This window comes from Pinus tabuliformis, chromosome 5_1 (assembly GCF_031772625.1).
Source record: "Pinus tabuliformis cultivar Carrire ecotype Pingquan chromosome 5_1, CPIR1, whole genome shotgun sequence".
NCBI classification, from domain to species: Eukaryota; Viridiplantae; Streptophyta; class Pinopsida; order Pinales; family Pinaceae; genus Pinus; species Pinus tabuliformis.
This window is the reverse complement of record NC_142305.1, coordinates 974,357,918-974,370,818: the sequence shown is the minus strand read 5'-3', so window position 1 is coordinate 974,370,818 and position 12,901 is coordinate 974,357,918. Positions and strand designations below refer to the sequence as shown.

General features: G+C 35.0%; 1 protein-coding gene across 1 annotated transcript; it reads right to left on the bottom strand.

Annotated features, from left to right (window-relative positions):
• Positions 1 to 493: 493 nt before the first annotated feature.
• LOC149167994 (GDSL esterase/lipase At2g42990-like) lies at positions 494 to 3,418 on the bottom strand. The gene is made up of 5 exons (XM_089431620.1): positions 3,133 to 3,418; positions 2,870 to 3,000; positions 2,536 to 2,769; positions 978 to 1,239; positions 494 to 882 (listed from the first exon to the last, which is right to left on the bottom strand). The coding sequence occupies exons 1-5, from the start codon at positions 3,383 to 3,385 to the stop codon at positions 689 to 691; spliced, it is 1,074 nt and encodes a 357-aa protein (XP_089287746.1). The 5' UTR covers positions 3,386 to 3,418; the 3' UTR covers positions 494 to 688.
• Positions 3,419 to 12,901: the final 9,483 nt, after the last annotated feature.

Sequence of the window (12,901 nt, the reverse complement as noted above, 5' to 3'; positions counted from 1 at the left end):
GCCTTTTAGGATGTCAAAATTATAGTGAGCTGGGAAGGCTTCTCTCCAGTTTTTTTGAGCATAGGAATAAAATCTTAAATCAAACTAAATAATTAGTTTTTAGGTCCAATAAACCAAAATGTAGTCTCAATAAACATTAACCATCATCATCAATAAAATAATCCATTTTAACATGAATAAAACATGAAAATTCAAAAATTAGAATTCACTAAAACCCTTTCTATTCATTAGTAAATGCTTTTAAATAAATTATTTAAAACATAATTAAATTTTTGATTGTTTCAAAAATTCTAAATTAAAAATTTGAATAACTTTAAAATAAGTTTTCATTTTTAAAAGAGAGTATCATATAAAACTTGAATCACGATGGAATTTTAATATTTTAAAATTTCGAGGCATCCAATTATATAAAAGTTGAATCAACGATATGAAATTTTAATATTTCTAAATTGTGCAGCATCCAAGTTAAAAATGGTAAAAAATAACATTTGCTAACATATATGGAACTTGGATTATCAACAATGTTTAAATTTTTTACATATTCAACATAAAAACTGTAAAAAATAATATATAGTTGCAAGCATATTAACTTCAAAAACATATCAAAAAAAAATTGAGAAAAATTTGTGTGAAACAGCTGAATATGGAGGCGAGGCGAGTCCAGTCCAGTCCATGATTGCTTTAGATGTTAGAGTAGTTGATGCATAGAGGTTGTGAGTATGTCTTGGGCAACTATCTCATACGCCGCCTCCGTGGGATGAAAGGAATCCCAAAAGATATATTTGGATGCATCAGAGCACGTTAATGGATTTCTCTTGTTGCATGTATATGAAAACTCTATTAGACCACTTCCGCAACATGCTTCCCTTGTCTTTTCGAATCCTGCACGTATTTCAAATTACCAAATCACTCAACTACCATCTAATCTAACTTCATGCAATACTCTCAATTACCCGTGCATATTTAAATTAAATTACCGTATTTAGCAGGATTTTGAACCATATTAATCAACGGACTGTATATATCTGCATAAAAGATTTTGAGCCCTGCAAGCTTCGGCCTCAACAAATCAAGCATTTTCTGAATCTTTGTATTGTAGCCAGCTGCATGTTGATTTAGATCCTCTAAGCAACTTTGTTCCTTCTTATATAGGTTCCTTACTGTTCTCTCTATAGGCAGGCACCCCAGTGGAGGAATGCCAGTAATCAGTATCCTGCGTGCACCATAATTGTAGATTTCCTGTTACAATAAATAAGTTTTTGTCAAATACGTTCTTTGTATTAAGAAAACGTATATGGTTGATAGCAGTTAATACATGTGTTATTTTTATCTGAGATTATTTTGGAATTTGAGGAAAGCAGGCCAGGTCAAATAATTCACTTAGCTAATATTCATTACATTTCAAAATACTTTTAATATCTATCTACTTTAACTGCTGATTTTGGCCATGGTATTTATTCTCTGATGTAGAGTATTTAAAGGTCGGAAAAATTAATTTTAGTGGTCATTGAGAACACAACAACAATGATATTTTTAGACACTACCATCTCTCTAGATGCTTTGTGATCTTAACATGTAATATCAGAGTTTGTAGGTGAATATTGAAACTAGAATGGTAAATATTAAAGCCTAGTGAATATCAAAGTAGCTGAGATTTTCTAATAGAACTAGTGATCTTAACATGTGGTATCAGAGTTGGTCGGAAGTAGATCAATATTAGAACTAGAATGGTAAATGTTAAAGATGAATATCAAAGTGGCTGGTCGGAAGTAGGTGAATATTGGAACTAGAATGGTAAATGTTAAAGATGAATATCAAAGTGGCTGAGATTTTCTAGTAGAACTAGCTTGAGCCTGGAAGAAAAGAAAGATGGATGTAGTAGCGACAATGAAAAATGATGCCCATGAAACATTGCATAGATTTGGCTTATGCAAATGAGAATTAAAGACTAGGTCAAGGTATGGATTGAGTTAGATTGAAAGCAGAGAGAGTGGTTGTATGGAAAAGAGAAAGAAAATAATGGAGATTGAGTAAATGTTGCTAAAGTTTAAAGTGTTTTGGTCCGAAGTATTTTTTTATGAAGTTTAGGCAGATATGTTGTTCATGTGTACAAATAGTTGTAAGGCCCTAAGAGCTTGCTCATGCATACATTCAATGCAACTCGCTCATGGAGTCATCAAGCTGTGGAATGAACTATTTGGAGGGATATCAGCTTGCAGGTGTACGGTATCCTGGCTTGAGGGGGAATGTCAAAACTTAGATGAGAAGGTTGATGAATGTGACCAGGTCAATCTCCAGTCAAGTTTAAGGAGAATTATTAATGTAGATAAGGTAAACTTGATGTAATCAAGTTACTGATGGTTTCCATAGCCTTATCCATGGTATTCATCTCCCATGTAACCTAGTTAAAAGCTGAAAAATCCACGTTAATTTGTCTCACGAGCATCTCTCTCGATGCTCTGTGAACTTAACACAGTCAAATTAAGTTCAGCGGTGAAATTGAAATTAATGTGAGAGAAGAGAAAAGGAACATACCTCAAGAAAATTGGAACTGATCTGTAGAAGGTGATCCTGAAATTGTGAAACACTGTACTCTACTCGAGTGTATGGATTGACATAATAGTTTACAAGAAAATCGTTGCTGCCTATGCTTATTACGAAAATCGCTTCGTGCAGAATTTTGTTGGCGTTTTTAACTCCAGCAATCTTCCCCAACTTCTGTCCGTATTCCTTGAAGTACTCCACTTCTTTCCAGATGGGTATTACAGACTTGAAAAAATGACAACCAAAATAAAATTAGCATTACATTTCCCTATGTGCCATAGAATATTTAAATTGAGAATGAAGGCAGGTGCTATAATAAACGTACAAATGCCCTGGCTGTCCTGTTATCATATCCAGTGCCTGCAGATGCGAAACTAACGCCCGTGAGTAGATCTTGGTCAGTGAGCTTCGGATCCAGATATGCTGGTACCGTCTCTTTTATGCCTAATCCTTCAGCTTCATTGATTAACAAGATTCCATGGACATGTTAAACAAGCAAATTAAATTACATATACATATACATATATATATATATATATGATAAATCAACATTGTGTGATTTGAAATCTAATTGAATTTCATGATTACCCAAAAAGTCTGTTGTTAGCCTTCCGTTGCAGAAGCGACCAGTAGGCCTATGCCCTATGAAATCTCTCCCGTATGGAAGAAAATTTGCCTTCAGAACTGTGGATATGTTGTTGTTATTGCCAGGATCTACTGTTGAATCTCCGAATACGATCAAAGCTGGTGCTAATTGTTTAGCAGGTTTCTGTATTTTAGCCCACGAAGTCCCCAAAAACATTAGTAAAAGTAGAGTTGTATATTTCAGTGCGGATGCCATGATCTGCCAATGGATTAAATGAATTAAGTGTCTCGATCAAATGATAAATAAAGAAAGAAATATTAAGCGTTGGGCATTCCGCTTCGCATTGGCGTGTGATGCGAAATAAAAATAGAAATGAGCCAACTGTACACCAAATTTTGTCAATGTAGGAAGTGGGCGGTGGGAATCCATCTGCTTCTCCGCTACTTTTTGAACAAAAAAAATTGAATACCCGAATGACAGAAATCTAAGTTGCAGGAATGGGGCAGTTGGAATCTATCCGTTTCTCCTAGAAAAGTCATGGTGGAACGACAGAATCTAAGTTGACTTGTGATATAATATAATCACTTTTTTTTCCAAATCTACCGATGATGCCTTGTAAGAAAAAAATGGGTATGGCGTTTGTTACGCTGTCACACCTCACAATCTCATGCGTGCCCGGAGTTGCAAGTATTATGTTTTCCTTATGGTTCATCGAACATCGCCAGAATGGAAGGATATGGTTTTGACATTCGCATAATCAAGAACGTTCGAATGATGAGTGGATGTCATAATCACTCGCTTCTTGTGTGGTGTCGTTTTTAAGTAAACTCCTTGGGTTTTAAATATAACCATGAAATTTAAACAACAAATCAAATTCTATTAGCAACATCTCTTTGTATATAAGTGTAAAAAATTACAGGAATCAACCATAAAACCGTCATTAATTAATGAACAAACGGTAACATCATCCTTAATTCAAATATACAATGAATTACTTAATTCTTTTTAAGCATTACTAGTGCTCTCTCGCTTGGTGTTGGGCCTTAATAGTGACGAGGCATATTTGCTGTCCTTAATATTAACTTGTCGGGGGTGAAAATAGTCATAAGCATGGAGCAATGCTTATGACAAACAAATATCTGGGAATAATAAATAGTAAGGAAGATAGTAGAGGAAAGTTATTTAGAAGTGAGATGTAAAGTTTGGTTTTTTTGGAATTATTTTTTTTTAATGATTTTTAAATTAATTATATATATATGATTAAAGTTTTTATTAATTAATTATGTAAATAATAATTATGAATTTTAGAAAAAATATTAAAAATATTTTAATAAGGAATTTATTTACATTATTATTATTAGTGTGTGTTTTTTAAGTAAAATGATTAGGGAAAAAATAAAATTTGTTATTTTGTTACTCTTTTTTTTTTTTTGAATTCAAGCTTCTAGGACTTATATTGAATTAAGAAAAAAAAAAAATCAGTGAAAATCATATAAGAGAATTTTTGCCGACCCTTTTTGAATCTTCTAGAGTGGTTCATTATAGTTAATTAACTTCAATAGATTTGATTCAAATTTTCCAAAGTCTCCTTGACCCAACATAAAAATGGTTTGTTAAATAGGAAATCAATCAGAACTAAGTTATGAATTAACTTTAAGGTTTTTTAACAAGGCCACTTTTTTATTTGAAATGTGATAAAAATAAAGAAAATTATAATTATAATTTATTAAATTTATATATTTTAACTATCAACAAAAATCATATCACTAGAAGAAAACCAAAAAATAATCTCATTAACTTAAATCTTAAAACAATTATAAATGAGTTAACAATTAAATTGATAAGTTAACAATTGAGTTGATTTGACTAGTTCATTAAAAAAACTTAGAAAACTAATAAAACCATCTAATCCATTCCACTTAAATCCTTATAATTTCATCAGGTACTATTTCAAAGCATATTTTCACATTATTTTTGATTTCTCAGAAGATTTGTGCATTGGTTTAGTAGGGTTTTTCAAAAATCCAATAAGAAAAAGAACCAAAGACACATTTTTTCAAACATACCTATTCCCTAATATGAATTCTATCGTATTTCAGTTCTCATAGGAGCCTTCCTACTTGATTGCAGGAAATAAAACATCCAAACTTCATAGTGTCAAAGTTCACCTTTAGCGTTCAAGACTCAAGTTCAATCATCTTCAATGCAAAGGCAACTCGAAGTTGGACTCTAGCCTCTAGTTATTGGCCAAAGATAAACTTTTGGGCATAGAATTTTTTTTTTTTTGTGCATAATTTTTTTGTTTGCACAAAACCACCTGTTAATAGATACATCTAGGTAAGACAATGCCCCGACATAGCGCTTTCTAGACAGAGTAGCACTGCATGGGTATGACTGATTTTTGTGTAAGGATAACATAACATTTAGGGTTCTGTACTTTTCTTTAATACAAAAATTTGTGCGGATTTTGTGTGAAATAGGAAAAGAAAAAAACATGAATTTTTGGCGGGTAAATACTCACTACTCCACCACTCCATTGTTTATCCATACGAGATCGATATTTTGTCATCCACTTTTTTATTGTCCTTTGTTTTAATACAAGATAGTCAATATATACAAAATATGTATATGATGATACATAATAGAGAGACATGAATTAGGCTACTTAAGGCTCTCTTGAGTAGAACTGGAGATGGCCTCAGCTAGCGTGAGATTGTGATAGAACCCTGAAATTTTTCCAAGGCTTATTATTAAAAAATATTTAAATTAAATCAAATTTAGACAAATTTTAGCCAATCCCAACCCAATATTAAATAGAAAATTTTTTTATTAGATAAAGAAACTATATATATAGACAAATTGGAGTGAACCCAATATTAAATAGAAGAACCTTTTATTGGATAAAAGAGCTTTTGTTTAAAAAAAAAATCAAAATCAAAGTTACAACAAATTCCTAATACATAAATTTCCACACCAGGGAAAGAGAGGTATATCATGTGTAATATGAAAATAATTTTTATATTCCAAAATGTGTATTTATGTTACAAAGACAATGTTTAGATGCAACTTCTCGGAAGGGGACATACTCAATCTAACTTCTCTCAAGGGAATGAGCTATGTCTTTTGGTTGTTTTGTATGCTTGTATTTTGATAATAATTATCGTAACAAATTTTAGATTCCTGTGGTGCTGTGCGGTCAATCCTTTCTGCGATCCCTTTAGTCCTATTGGAGGATCTAGCAACTACAGAAGACAACTACATGCAATCTTTCCTAATTCATACTAGAAATGCAAAGGAGGATAGATTGTTATAGCTCTGATACCACTTTTTATAGCTCCGATACCACTTGTTATAGATCTAATCCAAAATTATATGATAATGCAAATATACCCAGAAACAATAAGAGAGAAATAGATAGAAATGCTTCTTTATTGATATCAAACCCTTAAGATAGGGCAACACCGTACATTCACTCCTTAAGGAAGGAGAACACTCCACAAGCCATATGCTCGTTCATACAATAATCCTTCACTCTCTCCCACGTGGAGTCTCTAGCCTCTATATAGGCCTCATACATACAATACCATGGATCATTACCATGGTTCCCTTATACCATCAAACTAATACCATGGCCCCATTACATTATTATTAACTACTTGTGGTCTCTTACATGATATGGGTTAACCACCTTATTTATTACTATGGCCCATCCCATTATTACATTATTACCTTGGGTACCTCCCTTGGTACCCCATATTATCCCTCCTAGGTATATAACATTCCACCCCCCTAAGCATGTTTCGTCCCCGAAACATGGGAAGAACACAAATAATAAGATCTACTCAAAACAGTAGTCCACTGGTACCATGCACGTGCATCTAGCCATCCAAGAGAAAGGTGAACCCTCGATCTCGCTGGTGCCTCGCTCGCTTGAGATGGAAGTTGATTGTGGTATCTCTTCTGTGTGGATGTGTAGTAGGTGGATCTTCGCTCCTCTCTATCTGTCCTGCAGGGGTTGTTGTCCATGTGGCTAATTGGTTGCCATCTTGATGGTTGTCTTGCGGGGTGATGTGGGTGATGATATGTTGAAGTTTGAATCCACGATGGCTTTTTCTTTAATTCACCCCTTACGGGAGCTTGATTGTTATCTAGTGCATGTTGTGGTGCTTGCTGTGGTGTCTTATATTTCAATACTACTTCAACCACTGAGCCCTCCTTTGATGTATCAGCACCTATAACCTTTTCTGCTTCAGCCTCTGTTTGTGTTTGATTGTCTATCATCACTGGCTCATCATCTAATATGTCAGACCCTGGAACATCTTCTGCTTCAGCCTCCTTGGACTCTACCTGTTTATTAATGGAAATATCCTGTAATGTAATTTTCTTCTTTTTATACCAGAGCTTCAGGAATTTCTTCTATACATTAATATTGATAGTACCCACTGATTCCATCCAAGGGTATCCCAAAACAACATCCATGTTATCCATATCTGAAGCATAAAAATCACCATGAAACACATACTTATCCATAGAAAGCTTCAAATCCTTATAAATTTGAACATCTTCATCATCAACCTGTGTATTTTCAATTTGTTTTGCTGGAACTTGCAATTTTTTTGCCAAGTTGACATTTATGAGATTTTTATTGCAACTCAGATTTATAGACACAATGATTTTCTCCTTCTGAATCAATCCATGAACCTGCAATACAGAGATACCAACAAAAAATAACCCTTTTGGTTCCTTGGTTTCCTTTTTTCCTGTAAAAATAAAATCTTTGCTAGGCTATGTGTCTGTCCGTGTGAGCTTATCCACAAGATTAGATTTACGGTCAAAGCGCTCTATAAGAGCTTTTTTGAAGGCATCCCAAGTCAAAAACCTTCGATTGGAACGTCGATGCTCTTGCCACCATTGTCGTCTTTCATTGTCCAAGTACATGCTTCCCACCATAAGCTGAGTCTCATTATCATAGACGTGATCCAAATATTTCTCCATTTGTGCTAGCCATCTAGCTGGATGAGAGCCATCAAATTTATACAAGTCCCTCAATTTCTGATCTAGGGCCGCCATCACAAAAATTTGGCGACAATTTGAAATGGCCACAATTAAGTCAATATTGCTCAGAATCCTTATTATGACCTATTTTTGGAAATGTAGCAACCATTCTGCATCACCCCATGTGATAGAAATCCTGATCCAAGCACTAAAATTTCAAAGTTGCGCTGCAACTCTCCTGTCGTCACCAAAATTTCTACAAAAATAGCTGATTTTAAATCAGCGATATCTCCCTCATCCGGACTCCGATTCGACTGATTTTTTTTTGAAATTGAGTATTTTTTCACAAAGAATCCAGATCTACAATTAGATTTTGCAGAGCTTGCACTAGGACGTCTAGATCTGCGCCGCAAACTCGCTGCCCTGAAAAATTGTCTGCAACCCCACTGATTTTTAGATCAGCGATATCTCCTCCATCCGGACTCCGATTCAACCGATTTTTTTTTTGAAATCAGCTGTTTTTTCACAAAGAATATAGATCTACAATTATATTTTGCATATCTTTCACCAAAACATACATATCTGATCTGCAAACTCGCCGCCCCCGAAATCCTGCAAAAAATAAAATAAAAAAATTCTCCATTTTTGTGCCCAAGAAAGTGCTCTGATACCACTTGTTATAGCTCTGATACCACTTGTTATAGATCTAACCCAGAATTATATGATAATGCAAGCAAACCCATAAACAATAAGAGAGAAATAGATAGAAATGCTTCTTTATTATCAAAACCCTTAAGGTAGGGCAACATCATACATTCACTCCTTAAGGAAGGAGAACACTCCACAAGCCATATGCCTGTTCATACAATAATCCTTCTCTCTATCTCTCCATGTGGAGTCTCTAGCCTCTATATAGGCCTCATACATACAATACCATGGATCATTACTATGGTTCCCTCATACCATCAAACTAATACCATGGGCCCATTACATTATTATTAACTACTTGTGGTCCCTTACTTGATATGGGTTAACCACCTTATTTATTACTATGGCCCATCCCATTATTACATTATTACCTTGGGTACCTCCCTTGGTACCCCATATTATCCCCTCTAGGTATATAACATAGATCTCCTACCTCTCTCTGATGTTAATACCCTTACTGTCGACCTTGACTCTTTGGCTTCCAAGCTCACGATCTTCTCTTCTCTGGTGTAGATGAGTGCCTGCAAGAAATATCAAGTTGAGACAACAAAACCATGCAAAGGATAACATTTTATAACACAAATTATGTAACAGATCAAGGAGCATTACAATAAATGGACAATAATTGACACATTTACGGAAAGAAAACATTTATTGTATTATTAATAGATGAAAAAGGGAGCATTAAAATCAATGAAGCCTTGATGTTGGAAGTCTCCTTCAAGTGGTATTCCAAGCCCAAGCCTTAGCCTTCAAACACTTTTTCTCCTTCGCAAATGGACAACATTTGGGTACAATTAAACACTAGGATGGAAAACTACCAACCAACATCCAACCATTAGTGGATGGTGGTAAATTCATTTATAGGGAAGGAGAGAGAGTTGAGGATCCATGAAAAGAGGGAGAAGTTCCACATCTCAAGGGAGAGATCCATGAAATGGGATCAAAGGCAAGGAATGGGAGGTCTTGTTCCAATCTTCATTTACCTAAAACCATATCTTCGTTCTCAAGCTTTCTAGTATGAGAAGATTCTCCTCCATTTTGGGAAAAATTGTCTGAAGAGGACTAGCGTGGATTTTCCTAATAAAAGTAGTGCTGAAAGTGCTAGACATGTGTAATATTAGAGGTTACCAATGCAGATTTTCATGATAAAAGTAGTGTTGGGCTTGCAAAACAAGGGTTTTGACAATCTATATAGAATGTTCTCAAGGCAAGTTTTCTTCCTTTTCTTCAGGGATGTTCCAAACATGTTTCATGGTGAATACATTGTTTGCGACAACTTTCATCACTTTGCGAAAATTGTGACATTGACGACACAAAGTGCGACACTTCAGGATACGAGACTGAGAGTGTGAAAAAATATTGTATCATAGATGCCCCCTAAAGCATGAAGTTAAAATGAGAAGTGATGGTTGAAGTTCTTTACAAGAAAATGAAAGGACTTAGAGAACCACTGCCAGGAGACCTGAAAATCAAACATAATACAATATATCTGACATCTTTGATGTAAGTATGCTTAAAGTGTAATCATATAACAATACATGGATCCATGATATGGACGCAACCATCCATATAAAAAGGATCATGTTTACAATCATGAAAAATTAATAACTCCATGAAATCTGGAATTTATCAAATGAAACCTAGGGTCTTCATCTCTATATCGATCCAACTAAAGTACGAATATCACCATGCGAATAAATGGGTTGTAGTCGAACATGGTAGAAACCACCTGATTACCAGCCAATGATGTAAACTGTTAATAGGCACGACAGAAACCACAAATGATGATGATGGCTCTCAAGATAAAACATCAAAATCCACGAGTGTGCGCAATGAAGTTGGAAGTCAAACATTCACAGAATCATTCGATCAAAGGTCAGTGATGTGAACTTATTGTCAAATGCAAAGAACCTGCCATTGAGGCATGCAAGATCCAAAGTACTGAAAGGGAGTTCCTAGATCATCTTCCCACTTAATGCGCTGGAGTCAAAAGGAAGTGATCTGTTGAAGGAGGGCCATAATATTTCCCACATCATCGACATGAAACATAATATTTTGCAGAGTTGGAAAGAGTGATTCAGGATTGTTGTAGAAAAAGTCAAACAGGGTATAAGTGGTTTGAATTTGTAGATGGGACTTCTCTTGAACATATCGATGACACAACTCCAGAATTTGGCAGCATTTGACTCAAAGTAGGATCATAGGTCATGGCGACAATAAGATATAATCAAATGATAGGAAAATGGATTTCCCAAACCTGGTAAGCCAGGTGACAAAGTGAGGATGCCCCAAACCCAAAACAAGATATAGATACGTGTCATGTTCAAGAGAAACATACTTCCTTTCATACGAAATACATGATATATGTTTCTTTCCATTTTTCCCCACTATTTCTAGCGAGTACCTCTTTATTTTTAATATAAAGCTTGAAGAGGATACCATATGCTTGTCATATAAGTTCATTCTTTAGATGAATCCATCCTAGTATTTATAACGAGCCCTAGGAAGGAGTATCTCAATATCGTCATGGTGACAATTCCTTCGTCGTTTTACTTTTACAGGTTTGACAAAGGGGTAACTCAACATATTTTTCATGTTTAGAGAGTTTCAAAAAGAGGCTAAAAAGAAAACTCCAGATGTCCCTTTTCGTAGATAGTCTCTTAAGTCGAAAAAGTAGAAAACAATACTCAAGAGAACCTCTTAGCCATGTTCAACTAAGGTATTCCTTTTTCGTAACTAGTATATCTCAGTATAAAAAAGGGTTAAACTTATACTGAGTAGAAATCTTTTCATTTACCTTTACGAGTTCGAAAATACTAGCGCTCGACAATGTTTTCATATTTTGAGAGTCTGAAAAGAGCTGAAAGATGACTCCTCTTGGAGGAGCAAGTGGTATAAAAGGTAGCAACTGGTTCCGATGATAAGGGAATTTCTCAAAACATGTAAAGGTCAAGAGGCTGGCTAATAAGACAACTCATCACAGATGTTCCCTAGGCAATGGTAAAACAACCAAGTGAAAGCGTATGACCGACCAAAGAGATGGTGACGATGGAATGAAAAAACCAAGGCTCATATAGCAAAAATAGGTTATGGAAATCACGAGAGGTAAAGTGGGAATGGTTTCATTTTTACACAAGCTTTAAACATGGGAAACTATGCTTGAGTATACTTGAAGATAGTTTCATTTTTTCACAAGAATGAAAAATGAGAAAAAAACTATGCTTGGATTGGGATTCGATTTTACACAAGCTTGAAATGGAGACAATCTATGCTTGAGATTGGTTTCATTTTTACACAAGCTTGAAACAAATAAAAACTATTCTTGGATTTGGCTTGCATGCCCCCAACAAAATGACTCAATTCAAGGTACATGCCCCCTAAGATTTATTTCATTCACCTAAGCATACTACTGGGTACTAACAGGTGGATGGAATGAAGGTTCACTTATGAGATCAAGTGAAAGAATTGACTAGGAATTTACGAGATCTAAACAAAGACTCAAATTGGAAGGGGATTTGTTTCATTTTTTAATGAGCTTGACACAAGTAAAGAAATTCTGTTATGGGAACCTTGATTCATTTTAAGGAGCTCGACATAAGACAAATAACTCTACTCGGAAACCTTGATTCATTTTTTAAGGAGCTTGACACAAGACAAAGAACTCTGCTCTGAAAAAATTGATTCATTTTTTAAGGAGTTTGACACAAGACAAGGAACTTTGCTTCGAAAACCTTGTTCATGGACCATAAGAGGCCATGGCTTCCAAGAGGTTCTCATCATATGGGAGAACAACACTCTGGAAGGGATACCTATCAAGGGATATAATGGAAAGATCAGGTTCCAATGCCCCCATTACATAATGCACTATATCACTAATTAGACCATTAGTAGACGCGACATGGAACAAGTGGCCACATAATTAACTTATGGCAGGGTGATACCACTTGCATACAAGGACCAATTAGGGAAGATGGTTGATTAGGAGTCAAATTAGGACCAACGAATGAAAGTTGATCAATGGTTGCAATTCTTCCTTCATGTGAGAAACATATGACACGAAAGAGA

What these genes read in the sequence shown, in the direction of transcription:
- LOC149167994 (XM_089431620.1), bottom strand. Translation starts at nt 3,385, where the DNA reads ATGGCATCCGCACTGAAATATACAACTCTACTTTTACTAATGTTTTTG. An exon ending in GCTAACAACAGACTTTTTGG is followed by an intron (nt 3,001 to 3,132) that starts GTAATCATGAAA and finishes TAATCAATGAAG; the next exon opens with CTGAAGGATTAGGCATAAAA. An exon ending in TCAGTTCCAATTTTCTTGAG is followed by an intron (nt 1,240 to 2,535) that starts GTATGTTCCTTT and finishes TTATTGTAACAG; the next exon opens with GAAATCTACAATTATGGTGC.